Source organism: Equus caballus, chromosome 2 (genome assembly GCF_041296265.1).
Source record: "Equus caballus isolate H_3958 breed thoroughbred chromosome 2, TB-T2T, whole genome shotgun sequence".
Lineage (NCBI taxonomy): Eukaryota > Metazoa > Chordata > Mammalia > Perissodactyla > Equidae > Equus > Equus caballus.
In genome coordinates this window covers 16,139,204-16,160,958 of record NC_091685.1, presented here as the reverse complement: position 1 = coordinate 16,160,958, position 21,755 = coordinate 16,139,204, and the positions used below count along the sequence as shown (strand labels likewise).

The following is a 21,755-nucleotide window of genomic DNA, read 5'->3' as shown; positions in this document are numbered from 1 at the left end:
ACCAGCCTACATGCCCAGAAACTGATGACTGGATAAAGAAGATGTGGTATATATACACAATGGAATACTACTCAGCCATAAAAAAAGACGAAATTGGCCCATTCACAACAACGTGGATGGACCTCGAGGGCATTATGTTAAGCGAAATAAGTCAGTCAGAGAAAGACGATCTCTATATGACTCCACTCATAGGTGGAAATTAGTATATTGAGAAGGAGATCTGATCAGTGGTTACCAGGGAAAAGGGGGGGTGGGGGGAGGGTACGAAGGGGGAAGTGGTGTACCCACAACATGACTAACAAAAATGTACAACTGAAATCTCACAAGCTTGTAATCTATCAAAACATTAATAAAAAAAATATATAAATAAAAAAAAATAAATAAATAAAAAAAATTTGGATGAGTTTATGATGAGCCAGAGTGAGGATTACAACCCAGGAAGGCCTTAGAAGGCATTCTGGAGAATCTTGGGTTTCAGTACAGTCTCACGTCTTTTTAGAACAAAGACGATACGTTAAACACACCCAGCATACATTTTCATCAAAATTTCAAAGACATATTCTTTTGCAAATTTGCAGGTCAATATGACCCTGATGTCAGGATAGAGATTAATCCAGGCATTACCAATAGGGCATGGGGGGAAGTATGCATTGTTATCTTAAGAGAGTGCATTCTTTACTTTAATAGTTAAGCAGATATACAATGTATGTTTGATAGGCCATAAGTCAGGCTTATTAGTTCAAGCTGAATCAGTTTTGAACCCAAATAGTTACCCAATATACCTCAATATGTGAAAATCTCTTGCCATTTACCCCTTTTGATCAACAATCTTTTGATAGAAAGCATTGCTGATCAAAATATTGTCCCTCAGTGCCAGGGTGGTTGCTGCCTGCCCTGGGCCCATCATGTCCCTCAGTGCTAGGCTTTTATTTCATTGATTTGCCCAGTTATCCACATTAGGGGAAAATAGTCAGATGTAGTGGACAAGAATAGAGTTATATATTAACAGGGGAAGTGTTTTATAGGTTATGAAGCTTAATTATTTTTAGATTATCACAAAAACATTGCATATGTGCTTTTATATGACTTCCTATAGTTACATTGTTTATAACAACTATAGAACAGGTAATCTAATACTCAAAATGATTAGCTTAAAAATGAACTCTTAGGCATAGCCTTAATAAGAAAAGGGGATTCACCCAAGGTTGTAAGACCAATCAACCATCTCAAGTCACTGAGCAATCATTACCCTAGCTTGCATGCCAGTCATACAACACTGAGAAAACAATGACTAGTTTGAATATTATGACTAATAGAAGAATTCCAAGTAGTAATAGAAATAGGAATTGCAATCCAGGTCACAAATGGAAGCCAATACCAGAAGGGACCCAACGAAATAAATCAAGACCAGGTGTAGGATCACTTAAGATATTCGCGTGCTTTAGCAGAGATGATACATTAGAGGACTCGTCAGGTATAAAAACACAGCATTCAGTTAAATGATATATATATATACACATGTACCTCCTTGGGATGCTCTAAGAATATCTAAGGCCATTCTATTTGGAAGGACAGTCTTCCTCATTAAAGACATTTCAGCATCTAATAAGGGTATTCCTGCTTGACTACTGTTAAGGGCTTCTGTATGTGATATGACATCCTCTAGCCCCAAAGAAGGAACAACTATAACTAGCTGCTTTGTGGTCATACCAGTGGAACACTGAATGAGCCCATCTGGCCTTAAAGAGAGGGAGATTGGCAACTGGTGTTAGCTCACTGTGAATCCTTCCCTGCATCCCAGGGAAACAAAGGGTGCAGTGTTTTAGCCATCCAGGCAGTAACCAAGGACAGAGATTTGTTCCACATAACCACTGAGTTCCATTAGGAGCCACCTGATAAATGCCTGGCCTTCAAGACCAGTCTGTTTCAAATCAGTCACTTTCTTCAAGTATGATAGTATTTTGAAACCTTAAATGGGACAATTATAAAATAGGTATACAGTCTAAGCATAACAAAGGTTTAAATGAGGAGATACAAGGTTGGGAATACAGGCCTGGTCCAGAGTCTTGGGACAGATGTCTACAAGAGATACCATCTTCTTCTCATCCTGGTTTGGAGATATTTGTCTTGATCAGTTGAAGGTGGGCATCAGAAATAGGAACTGAAACTTACTCAAATGGAGAGGCCTTTTTTAAATGAGAAGTGTGGATCCATGAGTCTATGCCTTTTGATTCTTTTGATTTTGATTCATGAATTGGTTAAAAGTACCTGGCATGGTCCTTTCCAACAGGGCTGCAAAGAGCCTTTTATTTGGTGCCTCTTCCAATAAATAAAATCTCTCCATGATCCTTAAGGTCTGGGAGCTCTCTGTGAAAAGAATCAGCTACCAACATTTCATTTATTTCAAGCACCTGAATGAGACGCTGCTAACAATGTAATATCTCCCTTAAGCAAAGTTGATTCATATATTTCCTCATCTAATTGCATAGGCTGCCCAGTTATTGTCTCAAAAAGAGACAGCCAATGTTTACCAAAGGATGTAGATCTAAGATTGAAGAGCCCTAGCAGAAGAACTTCTGGCCGTGAGAGATTAAATGCTTCTGAAATGTTGTCAATTAAATTTTGATTATGCTGTTAGTTCTTTCCACTAATCCTGAGGATCAGGAATGGGAAGCGCAGTGGAAATGCTGCATTATTGGTCAAATGTTACAAATAGATTTAATTATTTGTCTGGTGAAATAAGTTCTCTGTCACTGTGTAACTCTGTAGAAATTCCTCAAACAGGAATTATCCTTTTCAATAATAATTCACCTAAAGCCATGGCTCTTCTGAAGGAAAGACCTCATCACAATGTGAGACTATACAGAACATTACAAGATATATTTATCCCTGAGATAAATTTGGACAAAGTCCAATTGCCACACCTCAAGGGGTCCCTTAGGAAAGGGAAAATGGCCTTGTGATTCATGAAATGGTTTCCCTAGATTATATTTTGGGCATATAGCACAATGAGTATATGCTTTATGAGCCACTGTGGGAGAAAGCTTCCAAAAGTATTGTTTTCCCCTTTTTGTGGCTACCTTTATTTCTTCCCTCCCATGGTGATTTCTTGAGCCTACGGGAGGAAATCTTTTACTGGGTTAGCAGAGTTAATAGAAAGTAGTGAGCATTCTTGAGGCTGGACAGCATATCCAGCTTGACAACATCCTTGCTTATCATTTAAGACCCATCTGTAAACCAATTAAATAATAGAGTGCAGTCATGGTCTTCTCCTCTTGTGATGTTAGAAGCAAGGTAGCAGGGTTAAAATAGTGAATAGTATTTACCCACACAATGTAACCTAAGAAGCTTTATCATCATTTACTTGACAAGGCTTCCCCTGCAATTTAGCCTACAAAACAAGCCTAAATATCCCCCCCTTTATAGAAAGAGAGAACAAGTTTCTTTGAGAAGTCTCAGGGGCCCTCTGAAAATCCTCATAGGAATTCTCCTCCTTCTTCCAGGTCAAAAGAAAGCCTAAGTTATTCAGAATTTGAATATTTTTGGTGGGGGACCTTGTCAAAAATATCAAAAGGTTTTAAAACACTTGTTCAAATAGTAAACAATGCTCACTGTAAAATAATTCTCAGTTATCTATTCAAAATGACAAGAAATATTCAAGAGCAAACAGGGAGTTAAAATAGTTGAGAAATCTTAACAGACCTCAGGCTTTCTGACCATAGGAAATTATTTTACAAAACATAGATTTTCTGTCTTTTAGATAGATTTACTAAAAGCTAAAGAAAAACCTTTTATAAACTCTTTATCAAGAACAGACTGAGAGTTTAAGAAAATTCTCGCTTTTGGGGCTGGCCTGGTAGTGCAGCAGTTAAGTTCTCGTGCTCTGCTTCGGCAGTCTGGGGTTTGCTGTTTCGGATCCTGGATGCAGACCTAGGCACTGCTTATCAAGACATGCTGTGGCAGGCTTCCCACATATAAAATAGAGGAAGATGGGCACAGATGTTAGCTCAGGGCCAATCTTCCTCAAAAAGAAGAAGAAGAAAGAAAGAAAATTATCCCTTTTAAGAGAGAAAGCCAAAGTCTAATTCTTGTACCTGCTTACTTTGTATATTAAAACTCATGTACTTAATTAGATTCATTTCAATCTTAGCCAACTTGACCATATACAAAACTCCTCAGGGTTTTACTTCCATCATTCTTCTGTCACTTCCTTTTTATATTCAGAATTTCTCCCATGCCTTTCTTTTGCCTCCTAATACTTTGGGGCAAATTTATCTTTCTTAACAAAACAAAACAAAAATACTTCCATTCTGGCTGACTTCTTCACTGAAAACATACATTTTACTTTCTTTGAATATGAAGATGTTTTCCTTATTAATTTTTAGTAGCTTTAATTATATATATTAATTAGAAATTTTAACCCTTACAGACCTTAATTTCTAAGTAAAAACTAAGTAAGCAATTATAAACTTTCTCTTACATCAGCATTTTTGGGGCTTGGCAAATTTAGAAATACCTTTTATAATTTCTAGAAACATGTTACCTTTGTAGTAAATCTTTCAATAAAATATAATACATGTTTACTAATAGACCCAAACACCTTTTGGTTTCTCTGTAACAAGAAGCTCCATGTTTAGCAATAATATTTCATTATTTTATCTTATTTGAAGATTATCTAGATGCTCAGTAAATTTCTATCATTTTAACCTAAAATTTAATAAAACTCTTAAGTTTCAAGTTACCAAAACGAATTTGGAAGCTGTTTTTTTCAAGTATACAGACCACAAAACATAATTATTGTACCCACAAACTCTTAACCATTTTCATCTATCTAAATCATTTGTTTCTGACAATTATGTTCAGATTATCCAAGAAAACTTCATGAGACATTACACAAAATTAGCCATCATTTAAAGTTGTTATTTTGCTGATGAATTTGTAACAGACAACATGAGCTTATTTGACTAGTAAACCTATGCTGCATGCCTGCATGCTATCCAAATACTGACAACTTTAAGGATATGACTATTTCAATCAAACCAACAAACTTAAACAAGATTTTGTTTACCAAAGATTAATTTATCTCATGTTAACTTGAAAGACCTTTGGGTTAATTTCCATTACATTTAGAATTTATGTAAGCTCTCACTTTTAGCCAATTGAATAGAGTTCTTTAGAAATTATACCATCCAGAGGTAAAAATATCACACACATATAACATACATATAGACACACATACAAAGCCTCCACACCTATTGTTTTAAAATTACTGCCATGAATCAGGTACAATAATACACTAATTATGAAGCGAAATTGCTAGTATTTGTAGAGAAGACACTCAAGATGCTGGGTTTGGGGCAAGGTTGCTCTTATGGCCATTTTTCTGGCCTTCTTCTCTTTTTTCTCCTCCAGTTTTAAGAATTGGTGATGAGCTAGATAACAGTTCCCAGAGAGGTGAGGCCGTAATCCTTTTTTGAGGTAAAGGAACTGTGTGGAATCTGACTGCCTCTAGAATGGCCTTTCCAGTCTTACAGGGATTTGTAAGTTGAGGACACCTGTCCAACTGCATCAGCTTAATTTGCTTTTTTCCCCTCTGGGTGCTTAGTTTTATTTTAACTTAGGGAAGAAGGCATGGGAATAAAATTCCTATCCAGCTCTGAATATGAGCTTCTGGTTTGCCCAAATTTCTGATCCTAAGTTGCTAAATCCTTTCGAATACCCTGTCAGGTGTCAGCCAGGACAAACAGTAACTACCTGGCAGCATGTAACAGCTCCAGTCGTCTTTAGCAGATCAGTTTTCCAGAAAAATCTCTGAGTCTCATTGACTCAGAGAGTAGGTTACAGGGGTGTCTGTAAAATCATGGCCTAATATATTCCTTTAAGTACTATTTATAACTTAATTTTCTATTAGCTTTTTGCAACAAAACGTTCAACAAGATTACTTTGGAAAGTTGAAGTTTTTGCTTTTATTTTTAGTGCACCTTTAAATGATCTTATCTAATCTGAAGTCTAATAGCCAATGTGATTCCCCTGAGGCTGGCAGCAGCTTGGTAGGACCGTTATCAGTGAATGGAGTGCAACCCACATTTCTGTCTATTTCTGACCACAAAATGGGGTGCAACCGCATTTAGTCTGACCATATTTTGGGACCTCTAACTTGATGATTATTAAGCTAAGCCCTCAGGACCTGAAACAAGCTTGGTAAGATGATCTTTTGCTGTCCTTTGTAAATATTTACAGCTTCCAGAACATTTACTTTGAGCAATTGTGCTGGAAGTTGGTGAGTTCAACTCTAAAAATTTCTCTGTTACTTGGCTCTTAAAAAGGAGCCCCACAGTGGCCACTGTAATTTCAATTATCCTGGGTTGTCTTGCCAGCCATTGACACCTATACTCATTCCGTTAATCATTTGCAAGTCACAGCATGAAGTCAGCCCGAGTTTGGAAGTGAGGCTGCCCATTCAGGAACTGGTCAGCTTTTAAAAGCTCAATTTCCCACTTTTCTTTTAGTTTTGTTTTGCTATGAAGTCTGAACAATTCCTAGGGGCAGTGTAGTGGGTCAGAGATGTACTCCTTGTGAGTGTTACTCCCTAAAAAAAGGTCGTAAACACTCTCTTACATGCCTCAGTTTCTCCTGCTGGCATCCTAAAACCACCGTGGGGGCTCACAGCTCCGGTGACCAACCCTTTATGAGCTTCCCCGGACGAGCCTGTAATTAATTAAGGTGAATGATAGTGGAGTTCCCCATGGGACCACTGCACATCAAGAGGCATTTGATCCTCTGATGCTCCCACTAAGGTTCTCAGTCACCTGAGAACACCTTTCAGCCAGGAGGAGCAATGTCCCTTTTCTTTGGAGGTGAACACATTCAGTCTCTCATTTCTCTATCAAACAGTTTGTTTGGACTCTATAAACACAATTCCTTCCAATTTAAAGCCAGATTAAAAAGGTCAGCCTGCCCCATTCACTCCAAAGTTCCCTCTAGGATCCCCTGGCCTAGGAAATGCCCCCCTAGGTTTCCCTTTTCTAGGAACTCCCCCTCTAGGTTCCTCTTACCTAGGGTATGTACTGGTACCCCCCTAAGACACCTAGTCTTAAAGATTGAAACAGCTCATATAAATTCCAGACTGTCGACTTAAAATAAGGAGGTCCAGGTTTCAGGAGAACTCACCAGGGTCACCTGAAGAATTCAGTGATCTGGTGGGGGGCTCAATGGGCCCCTATTGATACCAAATGCCAGTTCAGTGTAGATTTCAGGGGGTCGCCGATGGATTTCTCTGAAATCCGGCCACAACTACACCAAGAAATGTTGACGCAGATAATCCATAATCAACCTATAAATCAAAATTGGGATGAGTTTATTATAAGCCAGAGTGAGGACTATAACCCGGGAAAGCCATAGAAGGGGTTCTGGAGAAGCATGGGTTTCAGCACAGTCTTCTATCTTTACAGAACAAAGAAGATACGTTAAACACACCCAGGATACATTTTCATCAAAATTTCAAAGAGGTATTCAGTTGCAAATTAGCAGGTCAACATGACCCTGATGTCAGGAAAGGGACTAACCCGAGTGTTACCAATAGGGCATTACCAATAGGGTGTTGTTACCATTAGGGCGTAGGAGGGGAAGGATGCATCCTTATCTTAAGAGAGTGAGTTTTTTTTTAAAAGATTGGCTCCTGGGCTAACCGCTGCTGCCAATCTTCTTTTATTTTTTTCTCTTCTCCCCAAAGCCCCTGAGTACATAGTTGACTATTCTAGTTGTAGGTCCTTCTAGTTGTGGCATGCGGGACGCTGCCTCAGCATGGCCTGACGAGCGGTTCATGTCTGAGCCCAGGATCTGAACCAGCAAAACCCTGGGCCACCAAAGCGGAGCGTGCGAACTTAACCACTCGGCGAGGGGGCCAGCCCAGAGAGTGCATTCTTTACTGCAGTGTTTAAGCAGATGTACAATGTATGTTTGATAAGCCACAAGTCAGGCTTTTTAGTTCAAGCCAAATCAGCTTTGAACCTTAATAGTTACCCAATATACCTCAATAAGTGAGAATCTCAATAGGTGGAAATCTCTTGTCATAAGTGTATAATTTAACCCTAGACCAATGTACCTTAGTAGCAGAGGCAGTATTTTATTAGCATTTGTATTAGCACCTGATGTTAGCCTCCAGCTTTTATGACGCTGTGTGGGCTCAGGCGACCGTATTGACTTCCCTTTTGTAAGTTTAGTTAACAGTGTCTGGAGGGCAGATTTATATGCTGTCTTACAGTCAGGCATGGGAAACGTCCCCTTTCCCCAGTGAGACACAATGTCTGCCCCCACAGTACAATCTCTAATACAATCAGGCAAAAAGAGATGCGATCACCTCACATAAGAGCCCATAAATATATTAATTTTTCTACAAAATTTCATCTGAGTTCCATCAACTCTTACACCTCTAATCATAGCTTTCATTAGGATTTTATCAACAGGTCTTGGTCTTATAATTTTGGATAGAGGAAGCATTCGCAGCAAGACATTCTAAAACACACTCAGGAAAAGTTGATATAACCTCTCTACATAAAATTAGCTCAAACATTACAACCTTTTAATCTTATCAACATTTATACTTTTACATTTTCTCAAATGTAACATGAGTCAGGATTTTAAGTCTAGTCATCATTATGTTTGTGTGTGTTTCATTTTTAATTTGGCTTTCTCATGGGCACCAATAGAAAGTACGATGAGAGCTCTCACAAGTTTTTTCCTCCAATTTAGAAGTTTTCCCAATTTAAATGATCCATCGTCTGGTCACGTTAATGAGTAGGATCTTAACAACAACTTATACCAATAAACTTAACCATGGCTGCAAGAGATGTCCCCAAAAGAGATCCAGAAGGTTCACCCCCAAAATTAGTCTAAGAAAACAAAGGGTTTGATTGCACAACAAGTAATGAAGGTTGAGAGGACAAATGCCCCTTTTGAAATCAACTGGGACCCTTTACGACAAACTCCCCTTAGAGCTGACAAAGCTGGACAAAGAGAAGGTCTCCCAGAACCCCAGTCTACTCGACTGGCTGCCAAGATGTGTGCTGGTACGTGCATCCTCCCAATGGCAGAGATCAGAAAGGTCACAAAGCCAAGCTCTCAAGACCCAGAACAAGACAAAAGAAAAACCTCATCTGATACGCACATTAACAGCGTTAGCTAAGCCTTGGGTCTCTTGGGGCCAGAATAATACCTGGGAGGGAGATGCCACAGGGTTGGGGATTGTGTGTGCTTTACAGAGTACCTCGTCATTGCATAGACGTTTTCTTGAAGTTGGTTGGGGGAGACACCTGTGTCACCTACCTTGTTCTGTGACCAACTTAGCCTTTCACGGGAGACTTCCTGAGGTGGCATGCACTCTAATGGCTCCTAACTGCTCCACCTGTGCCCACCAAATTTGCAGCTTTTTGTCTCTCAAGATGCCCTTAGCAACAGCTTTCACCTCATGCACATAGTCACAGACAACAGGCTTATAGAGATGTCTGTGTCTTATGACAAATGACAACAAAGAGAGGGACAGGAAAAATAGTGACTATCTCTGGGAGGAAAAAGATCTACAACCAATGAATACTCAAGCAAATTTCCTAGAGTCGCTGAGTCCAAGAAGCTAGCTTCACCAATATTTCTCCTGCTAACCTAAATTTAGAAAAGCAAAAACCCTCACCACTCTCACTTCCATTGGACTCTGTGGGCAGAGATCCGGGAGACCGACATGGTAGGAATTCTTACTTCCTGTCAGCTCTTATCAGGGGTCCAGGATCTCTTGGCTGCAGAAGTCCAGGAGTGAGCAGCATCCAGGCAGCGAAGTTTTGTCCCATCCTTGTCACCAAACCATAGGGGAGAAAGACAAATCCTCTGCCCACTCCAGGTCCTTCTGGCTGGGGTTACAAATTTAATTGACACGAGACAGAATAACAGGAGAAAATCAAACAAAGCTTTATAACAGGTATACATGGGAGAGACCCAGGAAACCTGGTAACTTGCCAAGATGGCCGAGCTGCCAGCTTCAACACTATCTTCAGCTAAAGACAAAGGAGGCTGTTGGGAGTAGTGGTTTGGGACTTCAAAGGGGAGGAAGGCAATTCATGTGGAAATGGAAAAGCAAATGTTTGCCAGACAGAACTTTGATAAGAGTGGGCTTAGCAAGGATCCTCCCAGTCTACCAATACCCAGAGTTACCTATGGTGATGGCCTGTCCCAGGGACAGGCCTTTATTTTGAATTTATTTCAGGTAGTTAGGGGGAAGGTCAAAGTTTCTTTTAGAGTCTTTTGTTCTTAAAAATAAGCCAAAGAGACGCACTTCGATGTGGCCAATTCTGATCCCCCACAGGCCCTTATCACACTACCCAGCCAGGTCAGAGCTGCTCCCTGCCCTGCATCCTGCAGGCTTTCCATGCCCACGATGCCAGAGGAACATTGCAGCGCTGCTCTGAGGGTGCTCCCTACCCTTCTATGGCTCCCCAGTGTTACCTCTCAAGTCTATACTGAGCCCATGTGCCATCTGGCCTCATCTCCTACACTCCCTTCAGCTGTGCTGGGTTCCCACCTGCCTGGGGAGGAGGCAGCGAAGGGAATTGCCACTGACTGAGCACTGACTATGTAGCAGGCACAGGTGAGCGATCCACACAGAAATAATACTAATAGTAGCATCGGCAAAGTGCTCACTAGGGCCCGGTGGAGCTCTAAGAGCTTTTTCTATGTTACCTATTTTAATCTTCCCTTAACTCTATGAAGTAGGGATTCTTGTCATCCTCATTTTGCAGATGAAGAAACTGAGGAGACAAGAGGCTAAGTAACCTGCCCAAGTCATCCAGCTGGTAACAGGCAGAGCCAGGATTCCCACCCAGAGAGTTCGGCTCCAGAGTGGAAGCATTAAATGACTCTTACCCCACCACACGTCTCATTGAATCCCCCTGCAACCTCAGGAGGCAGGATCTGTGAATATTCCCTTTTCAGATGAGGAAGACAACTCTCAGAGAGGGAGACACGGCTTGCAAATGATGTGATCAGGCTCAAACCCAGCCCTTTGTGCCTCTGGGGCTCCACCCTGTCCAGGCTGAGCCCATCCAGTGCCCTGCACCTTCCCCCAACCCTACCCTCTGGAATGCCCTCTGTCTCCCTACCTCCACAGTGGTTTTGAAATTCCATCCACCCCAAGCGTAATCAAACGCCCACCTCCCCTCCCCTTTCACAAAGCCTTGCCTAACCTTGGTCTGGAAGACGTCCCATCCTCTGGATTCTGCAGCCCAGGGACTCCCGCCCCAGTCACCCTGTGGCCAGTGTCCCTCCACCCTCCACTCCAAGGAGGATGCTGGTTCCCTCCTTTGTCCTCATTCCCTCTACCTTTGCCAACAGGCCTCCCTCCGCACCTCACCCCTCTCTGAGTCATTCTCAGCTTGACCCCACTCCCCTTCCTTTGGTTTATTTGTTTGTACCATTTTTTGAATTCTCTCACTTTTACATATGGGCTGAACTTTCGGGCATGACACACATTTATGCATTATTTCACCTGGCCTGGGAGGCAGGTGCTATTACTCTCTCAGTTTTACAGAGGAGGAGACTGAGACAGAGAGAGGAAAAGCGACATTCCTAACCTCACACAGCATGTGGAAGACCCGGGGCTGGCACGCGGGCTAGACTTGTACCGCTCTTGCTTTCCCTGCCCTGTGTAACATTCTCATGTCATCATCCCCAGGGGGGCCCTCACCCCCTCAGAATCAGAGAGCCTTCCCCAGGCACAGAAGCCATTCTACCACGTGGTGGCCAGAGCTGTGCAAGTGGTGTGGGTAATCAGAGTGCCCAGCGGGCACGAAGAGCACAGTGGGAGCATGAAGACTCTTCCCTGGGGTGTGGGGTAAGGCTTCCGAGGAGAGGCCGTGGAGCGAAGCCCTGGCGCCGGAGTAGGAGTCCGCTGTCCAGGAGAGCCGGAAGAGCGCAGTGCAGAGGTGAGAGGCGCAGAGGAAAGGGTGAGAGCTGTAGCTTGGGGTGCGGGCGCTGAGGGAGAGCAGGAGGCAAGACTACACCTGTCACTCTAGAGCTCAGGGCTGATCTCATAGCCAGTCAAGTGTCTGTGTTGGACATCTAAGGCCCCACAGACTCCTGTGCTTACATATGGCTTGGTGACTTTGGTGACCCCAGGAGATGTGAAAGAAAAGCAAAAGTTCCACCTCCCCCGTGGGTGGTCCAGAGATTCAGGCCCCTGGGTGCCTGTGTGTGGTGGCAGCCCCAGGAGCTTCACACACTGACCCCTGAGCTTGCCAGGGCAGGGTAGCATCCATAAAGCTGGATGATGAGTGGACTGACGGATGAAGGAAGGAATAAAGGCCACACCAGGAGCACTCTGGAATCTGGTTTATTAGCTGACGGTTGGAGCGGGTCTTGGGAAGCACCCAGCAGCTCCGATGGGGCCAGGGGCTGGGCCTCCGCAGGCTGCTCTCTCCTCACTCCACCCTCCTCCTTTGAGGGGCATGGCAGCTTGCGCTGCGGGCAGTGGGAGCATCCTGCAGGGGAGGGGCAGAAGGCAGCGAGCACCAGCCGTTCTAGCATCCGGCACAGGCAGCGAAGGCACAGATCTCACACATGCGTGGGTCCTGGGCGATGGTCTCTGGACGGGAGAGATGGGGCTCCGTGAGAGTCTGTCAAAGCTTCCACCCTCCCTTAAGCCAGAGCTTGGACATCCGCCACTGAGCCCCCAGGAGAAACCCAGGCCTGTCCTCTCTGACCGGCTGGGCTTTCCATGCCCACCAATCAGAGCGGAGATTCTACCCAGAAAAGAGCTACAGCTAAGACCAGACGAACCGGGATGCAGCGTTACCAACGCATCAGTGTGAGGATTTCCCTAAAGTTAGCCTTGCCAATTACAACTTAGAACACTAATTACAGCAGAGGGCTTACAGACCCACCAATCAGAGCAGAGCCTGCCTCCAAATCCCACCAATCAGAACACAGGTCTCCCTCAAGTGCACCAATCAGGGAATTCCCAAGCCCCACCAATCAGAGAGGAGGCTGCTCACCCAGCCTCTGGAGGATCTCCCGGGCGTTGCGCTCTTTGCAGATAGGCTTGAGTTCTTCCGGAAACTTCGGGTACCTACAGAGGATGGGAGCCAGGGATCCATCAACCTCTCTGCGGTTCCTAGTGCTGGGCGCCTGGAGCTCCCGGAGGTCCTTGAGCTTCTTCACTGACTCCAGAGAAAAGGAGAACTCTCCATCCTGAGAGAGAAAGGTGGAGTGTGAGGCCAGGCTGCAGCCTGTTCCCTGGCCGTTCCCCCAGGACCGGCGCCTCTCCAGCCTCAGGGGGCTCAAGCAGTGCTTGCGGCGTCTAGGAACCCGACGCTTCTCTGCAGGGCAATATGAGGGGCTCAGAGCTCAGGCCTCACAGGCAGACACTGGACTTGAATCCTAGTTTTGCTGTGACCACGGACAGGTCATTATGCTCTGGGAGGCTTAGGTTCTGCATGTTTCATGAGGAATGGAGAAAACGGATGTGAAGTGTCAGGGACACAATAGCTCCCTATTAGTGGGTGCCACTGTGCTGAGTTTTAGGGAGAGGCACAGAGCTGGGACCAAGACCCGGGCATCCTGGTTCCCTGTGGCCATGCGCAGGCTGTCTTCACCCCTGCCTGAGAGCGGTGCCAGCTGATCACCTGGCCCCCAGCTCCAGCCTGCTGCCCGGGTGATGTCTGAGAAGGAATCAGAGGCCCTCCTGGGACCTGCTGTGATGTGATAGAGAGCAGGGGCCTCTGCAGGTGCCAAACTAGCCTGCTGCTGGCATCCATGCCACTGGACACGCCCTTCCGTCAGGACCTCAGGATGTCAGGCCCGTGCCCTGGCTGAGTACAGGACTGAGTTAAAATCTGGAACTGAATCCAGCTCCTTCACTTCCCAGCCATGTGCCCATCGGCTCTGAGGCTCAGTGTTCCTCCTCTCAAAAATGGGACTGATAATCTCTTCTTCCCAGGGTGCTCATGGGCCACAGCGAGATACTGGAGGAGCCTGGCCTATGGTAAGCACTCAGTCAATCAGCTGATCACCCACCTCTCCCAAATGGTTATTTCTCTTCTCTCTACCTGGTGTTTTCTCCTCCAAGTTTGAAAGGGAAGGTGTCTGAGGCAGGACTGAGAAGGGGCTCCCAGAGGAAGAGCCAATCCTTGAACAGAACCCCACTCCAGCCCCAGAGAGGGGGTACTCTCTCAGGGGACAGGCCCTGGGCTCTGGGGACAGAGAGCTGTCTGGCCAGGATAGGGGCAGAGGACTTACCTGCACCGTGACTCCACCTGCCAGGGCGGCCTGCACCCAGAGGAGGCACAGTGCAGAGAGCAGGAAGGTGTTCATGGCAGCAGTGCCCGAGAGAGAGAAGTGGCTGGTTCTGGATGCCAGGGGGAAACAGTGAGGCTTTTAAAGAGGGCAAGGTTACTGAGTAACCCAGGAGCCTTTGTCAAGTGTCTCATGTGCTTGCTTGTCAAGTCAGGCCTAATCAAATAAGGCTCTAGACAGCCCTGGCAGATAAGAGTTCAGTCCCAGGAGGCTGGCAGAGCTTCAGCCCCTCTCTGGGCTCCCATTTTAACCCACAGCCGGCTGATCCTGCAGTCATTCACCAACCACACGCGCTCACTGACAGCTGCTCTGGGCCAGGATGGGGTGGGGCTGGGGCGGGGCTGCAGACCCGGCCCAGCCCTTGAGGAGGGAGGCCCAGACAATACAGGGTGGTCAGGTGGCAATGCAGGGTGATTAGGGAGTGGGCGCGGATGGGGGTGGGGAATGGAGGGGCCAACTCACCCAGCCCAGGGGCAGAACAGTTCAGGAAGGTTCCCAAAGGAGGTCGTGCAGGCGCTGAGTTCTGGAGAATGGGTGGAAATTTTCTCAGAGAAGGGGCTGGGGGTAGAAGGCCATTTCTTGCATTACCAAGAGGTCATCCTCTTGGTAGAGGATGCCACATGTGGGACAGCCAGGAGATGAGATAGGTCTGGAATATTCAGGGAAATGTGAGTAATTCAGTCTAGTGGGAGAAGGGGGACTGCAAGGGGTTTCAGATGATGAGAGATGAGGTTGCAGACCGAGGCAGGTACAGTCACCTGTGGCTTAACGACGTGGATACGTTCTGAGAATTGCTTCTTTGGGTGATTTCATCATCGTGCGAACACGCTCGAGTGTACTGAAGGGAAACAAAATTTGCCACCCAAAAATGTCCCTAGCATAACATGAACCAGGTGGTAGACAGGGAGGAACCCAGAAAAGCTGGCTTGTTGGGCTCCCCTCTGTGTTCTTCTCTTTCTGGGTGGCCAAACACTTGTTTTCCAAACTTCGAGTCTTTTCACCTACCTGTGAATTGCCTTCCTTCCCTTTGAGTCCCCGATGACTCTCACCACCCCCAACATCTTCTTTTGTCTGTAGCTGAGGATGGTATTGAAGGTGAGGGCTTTGGCCATTTTGGTGTTACTCAGTTTTCCTGGGTTTCTCCCATGTTATTAAAACTTTTGTTTGTTTTTCTCCTGTTAATCTGTCTCATGTCAATTTAATCCTTAGACCAGCCAGAAGAACCTAAAAGGGTGGAGTAAAATTTCTTCCTCTCCTACAGTACTTATACAACTAGATGGTAGAGCCCACTGCACACCTAGGCTCCGTGGTACTAATCCTATGGGACCACCGTCATATATGCGGTCTGTGGTTGACGGAAGCGTGGTTATGTGGTGCATGAGTGTACTGGGTTCGGCCACTATGACATTGAGGAGGGACTCAGCTCTGGGTTCAAGTCCCACCTACTGCCCAATTCCAGTGTGTGCAAACTTGGTCAGGTTGTTTCCCATCTCTGAGCCGCAGTGTCCCTTGTGTCCTCTGTGGGGACCAAACAACAATAATGCCTACATTGTGGGGTTATTTTCAGGATTAAATGAACTTACAAAAATGCTTCACTCAATGCCTGGCACACAGAAAACACTCAGGAAAGGGCCATTCAGTTATTAGTATTTTTATCAATAGCAGCAGCAACCTCTGGTCCCTGTTAGCCCCTCTGGTGACAGCTTGCCTGTCTGAGCCACAGCCTATCCTCGTCCTGTGATGATCCTGCTGTCCTGCCTGTCCTTCAGCCTCAGATTGTCCTCAATTCCTCCCCCTCCCTCCCAATTCGTTTGCCCCCGCTCCCCTAACCTCCTCAGTCCGGCAGTTTCTGACTGCCAACTATTCCCCTATGTGTGCCCTCCCCTTCTGCTCCACCTCCTGCAACTAGCTCAGCTTAATCTCCCCCATGCTGGCCTTTCCTGCTGGGCTCACCTCCCCTACCCTTCTTGAACACACCTCCTTGACTTTGAACATGCTGTTCCATCTGCCTGGAAGGCTTTTCTTCCCTTGTTACTAGGTGAACTCCTACTCAGACTTTAAGGCCCAGATCAAATAACCCCCACTGCATCCTCAACTAAATAACCTCTCTTAGTTTCCATAAAATCAGGTACATTTCCCTACTGGGGGATCTTGTTGGGTGGGATTACTTAGGTGTGTGTCTCTGCCCGGCTAGACTCTGACCCCCATGAGGACTGTGTCCTGGCACAGTGTGTGTTCATTGCATTCTGTTGTGAGCAGGGCCCCTAGGACGAGGAAGAAAGGAAGCCCTGGGAGCTCCATTGTTCTAAGCCTCAAAGGAAGCTGGCTCGGCTCCGAAGAGGAGGGTGGGGAGAAATCCCTGGTGGGGAGAGTCAACATTGAAGAAGGAATTGGAGGGACCAGAGCCGACAGAGTGAGAACTACAAAGAAAACCTTGGTCCACCTGCCCTCCCAGGCTGTCTCAGAGCTAGACTGGACTTCCTCCCCCCTGGGGGGGGGGGGTGGGGGCGGGGGGCGAGTGTGTGCTGAGGCATGTGTGTGTGTATGTTGAAGTGTGTGTGTGTACACTGAGGTGTGTGTGTGCAGGGGGTGTGTGTGTACACTGAGGTGTGTGTGTGTACACTGAGATGTATGTGTGCAGGGTGTGTGTGTGTACACCAAGGTCTCCATGTCCAGTCCGGCCACATGGTGGCCTCTGCTGGCTGAGAGCTGGGTGGGAGTGAGCCCCAGGGGATGGGGAGGGATGGGATAGGCTACGTCAGGGTTGTAGATGAAGTTTGGGTTAAAAGGGAGGCTGGATATCAGCGTGAGGAAGGAGCTACCGAGACTGGATGGAGGTGAGCACCAAGTAGGGATCAGGAGTGCAGTGAGGTTGGTGCTGGGCTTGGCACTGGGCTTGGGTGGAGTTGAGACAGATTAGGGTGAAAGCTGGGTTACAATCAGCCTTAGGTTACTGGTTGGGGCTGGGGTAAAGTTAGGGTAAAATAAAGCGACGTTAGAGACAGGTGTTCCAGTTAGGGTTTGAATTGGGGTTTGGGTTAGGATCGGGGTTAGACTGGAGCTGAGGCTGGGGATGGGCGAGCGTCAGGGTTAGGTCTGGAGTCAGGGCTGCCGTTAGGATTGGGTTGAGGTGGAAATGGGAAGCGACACGGAGGCCGGTCTGGAGTTAGACTGGGGCACCTTGGTGGGCTTGAGGTGGGAGCCCAGTCTGCAGCAGAAGTTGGCAACGTGGTTGGAGCTGGCTTTCTGACTGCAGTTGGATCTGGGACGAAGTGGGGCTTCCGCTGGGTTGGGGTTTGGTTTAGCATGAAGGATGGGCATGGGTGGGGCTGCCTTGGGCTGCAGGAGCCCTGTTTCTGGCTCGCTTTTGTTTCTGTCTTTCCCCTGCTGAGCTGCAGCGGGAGTGGGACACGGAGGGGGCTGCAGGGCCTGAAGCCTATTTCTCGCTTAGCACCCTGGTCGAGGCTCACCTGGAGCAAGGCAGGGGTGGAGTGGGGGGAGGTGGTGGGAGTGGCGTAGCTCTACGCTGTGGGAAAGAGGAAACGGCTCCTAGGCCTCAGCCCTTTGGGCTCTGCCCTACCCAGCCCCACCTCTGACGGCTGCCCTGGGAAATGGGAATGGCTCCTCTTCCCTGGCCCCCAGTTCCCTGGCCCAGCCCAGGCCCAGGCGTCAGTTCAGGCCCCCTCCTTCCCCTTCTGGTTAAAGCTGCGGGGCGCTGGATCTCAGGTCCTCCCAGTACCCCAGGCTTCCTAGCCCCCAGGCCACACCTGACTCCTGAGGCAGTGGTCCCCGGCACCCCACGCCCCTTGTCGTCCCTGATTGGGAGCAGGTGGGTCTGGGGTTGTTTGGGCTTCCCACATCCAAGGCCACCTCTTGAGGCAAGCTCTTGCTCCTCTTTCCAGACCATGCCACCCCCACTACCTGCCTCCCCACATGAAAACCCATCAGTGGCTCCCAAAAGCTTCAGGAGAAAGCCCGGACTCCCTGGCCTGGCATTCAAGGCCCTTCACAATCAGACCCCTGCTCAACCTTCAACCTGGATCCCAAAAGACCCCCAGGAGTGGATCCGGAAGAAAGGGACCCCCACCTGGGTGCTGCAGGTGAAAGACCCCTGACTTTGGACCCAGGCAGGGCTGTGTTCGAGGAGTTTCAGCTGCCTCAGTGAACAGCTGTTGACCTTTCTGAACCTGAAAAATGGACACAGTGACAACTACATTGCAAATTTCGGATTGTCTAGGCAACTTTCCTCGCAACCCCTAGCCCCAGTGAGCCTGGGTTAAGACCATCCCCACCTCCTCTGGGCTCCACCCCTGCACTTCCCCATCTTAAAACTTACTGAACCACCTGTCTTGCCCACTTGCTTGCGAGCTCCGGAAAGCAGAGCCTGTGTCCTGCTCTCAGTGGCCCCAGCAAGTCATACAGGGCCTGGCACTTAGCGGGTGCCCCCGAGCCCTCAGAGGATCAGGAAGCTGTGGTATTTGTAATAATCATAACGTGAACAATAGCAGGGAGCATTGATCGAGCACTCGCTCAGGGCTGTGTCCTCTGCAGGTGTGGAACCCAGACCATCGGGAAAGCCCAGCCACCCTTGCCCTCCGCCAGCGGTGACCGAGCCTCCTCCCGCTGTTGGCCGCCCTCTGGTCTCTGTGAGCATGCTCATGCTGTTCCTCCCGGCCCAGAGGTTGTTTAACTCTTGGGTTTGGGTGACCTCGACATGGTTCCAGGGCACACATTACAGCTGGGTCCACTAGGGCCCGGTCCTCCCAGTCCTGGCTCTGCTTCTGTGCAGGCTGGAGGCCTCGGCTGGCCCCCATAGGAAAGGCCTGGAGCAGAGCCAGCTGGGAGTCTGGAGACTGCCATACTGATCTGAGTGACCTTGAAGAGGGTGTGGCCCGCATTTCACAGCCTCCCCATCCTGCTTGTAAACAAGTCCTGGAGGGTGTAACAATCTCAAGTTCCTCTGAGAGTCCAGAACTGCCCCAGGAAGACATTACAATGTTTATGAACCTCCTAACAGCTCTGGAAATATATAGGAAATAATGTAGAACCCCATTTTTGTAGATGGTAAACTGAAGCTCAGAGACCCAGAGAGGTTAAGAAACCAGGACTTTCCTGAGGGTACGTACAGAGGTGCCGTGTACAGTTGTATTGATAGTGCACTGCACAAGGGCACCCAGCCAACAGAGACCATAAAAGTGGACACAAGCATGGGGCTACCTCAGCCTAGAGGAAGGCACAACTTTTCAGACTCATTGCCAGGTGAACTTCGTGGTGGCTGCAGTCACAAAGCTGTAAATTCCAGAACAGAAGCCAGTCCTCATAAATGCCAAAGAAAAGCTTAAACTTCTATTTAGCCCATACCTCCTGCACTGTCTTCCTAGCCCCAGACTCCCATGTTTAGGGAAAGGGAAGAAGAAAGGAATAGCCACTGAGTCAGAAGCCATGAGGTAGGTCAATGATGCCCATTTTACAGAAGAGGAAACTGAGGGTCTCAGAAGAGGGTGCCCAATGTCATACAGAAAGTGGATGGCCGAGTTGGAATTTGAAGCTTATTGGCTTGAGCCCAAGTCCAGGCTCGGGTGGAGGACTCCCTCCCTCCACCAGGCCCTGGGTGGGCAGGCCCTTCCCCTTGATGCTCCAAGGGGGCAGCTGGGCAGTGGACAGAGGGTGTGTCTGGTTGTTTGCTCGGCGGCGCCGGCTCACATCCCTGTGGCCTGCCCGGGCCGGGTGGTGGGAGAGCTGCATTCACCATCTGCTCCTCAGGGCGGGACAGAAGCTGCCGCCTCCTCCCCTACCCCCAGCCTGCCATGAGCATTGGCCCCCTGAGACAACCTATCCTACCCGAAGGCTGTGGGGGAAGGAAAGAGACACAGCTGGAGCTCCTGCCACGAGCCCTGGGGACCGTGAGCTGGAGGGAGGATAGGCCATGGGCCCAGAATCCATGGGGCTCCCGGGGAGCATCCTGAGAGCCACAGAGAGGGTCCCCCTGGGGTCAGACCCAAGAATGCTCGCTGGATGAAGGGGAGGTGGCATTTGGACTGGGCCTGGATCGATGGGAAGATTTGGACCCAGAGAGCTGTACGGCAAAGGCAGCAGGAAGCGCAGAGGGAAGGGAGGAAGGACGGGGCAGAAGCAGAGTGTGTCTAAAGCCGCTGTGGCGGGCAGCCCGAGGAGGCTGTACGTACCAGGCTGAAGAGTTTTGCCCTTAACCTGGTGACAGTGGGAAGCCACTGGAGGTCTCAGAGCAGGGGAAGACCATGAGATGAACTGTGATCTAGGAACCCCACCCCGGCACTCAGTGCTGAGAGCAGACCTCAGTACAGCTGCTGCACTAGTCCAGGAGGGAGGGGTGTGCTCCTCCCATGGCTGTGCTCCAGGAGGGAGGGGTGTGCTCCTCCCATGGCTGTGCTCCAGGAGGGCAAGGGGTGATCGGAAGGATGGTGTGGCAGGAGAATCAACTGGTCTTGGCAACGCAGCAACAGACTGCACGTGGAAGAGAAGAGAGGGAGGGAGGGACAGGGAAGGGAAGATCAGTCCTTGGGACCTAAGATGTGCCGGGGCCCACGCTGGCTGCTTTCCATGCGACTTCACATGGGTGGTCTTAGCGACACTGTGAGGTAAAGCATTTCATCCCCATCTTACAGATGAGGAAACTGGCTCCGAGAGGGCAAGGTCTTGCCCAGATGGACTCCTAGTTCTTCTGACTCCAGAGGCTGTGTTCTTCCCATCACCACTTGTAGTTTTCTGGCCTTTGGGGCCTGCAGGGAAATGCTCAGTCTCAGGCCAGCAGCTCACAACGGACCAGCTTCTGGCCTGGCCAGGAAGCCATAGATGGGGCAGTGTAGGCGCTCCCCGGGGGCAGAAGCGGGTATAGACAGATCTGAGACCCAGCTCAAAGGGCTATAGTAGGCAAGAGCAGCGACATGGGCAAGACCAGGGATGTGATGAGAAAAGGAGAGGAATTAATTTGTACGAACTCGCAGGGCCTAAGCCTGACAGTGCCTGGGAACCCAGCTCCATCCCAGGTGCCCGTCTCCAGGGACATGGGCCCTTGGGGGAGATGCAAGCAGCTAATAAGGCTAAGAATGGAGGAAGGAGCCAGAATTTGAGGAGCCATCTCCCTCCCTCCCTGCAGCTTTCTCTCCTGTCTGCAGTTTATTAGCACACACAAAGGCACGCAGTCACAATACACAGGCTACACAACCACATACCCAGCCACAGACACATGACCACACAAACACACAGTGCCACAAGCACACACATACAAGGACTCACTCGCATACAGTCTCTCACACACACACACACACACACACAGGGCTACATGGGCACAGAGTCACACGACCACCTGCAGTTACCCTGACTTACAGACGTCCAGGTACAGGGCTTGCAGATAAACACACACAGAGTCACACAACTTATGC

The 21,755-nt window shown here is 48.1% G+C and overlaps 1 protein-coding gene across 1 annotated transcript; it reads right to left on the bottom strand.

Annotated features, from left to right (window-relative positions):
- Positions 1 to 12,357: 12,357 nt before the first annotated feature.
- Positions 12,358 to 14,621, bottom strand: GUCA2A (guanylate cyclase activator 2A). The gene is made up of 3 exons (XM_001503167.4): positions 14,278 to 14,621; positions 13,035 to 13,230; positions 12,358 to 12,625 (listed from the first exon to the last, which is right to left on the bottom strand). The coding sequence occupies exons 1-3, from the start codon at positions 14,350 to 14,352 to the stop codon at positions 12,561 to 12,563; spliced, it is 336 nt and encodes a 111-aa protein (XP_001503217.1). The 5' UTR covers positions 14,353 to 14,621; the 3' UTR covers positions 12,358 to 12,560.
- Between the last annotated feature and the right edge of the window lie 7,134 nt (positions 14,622 to 21,755).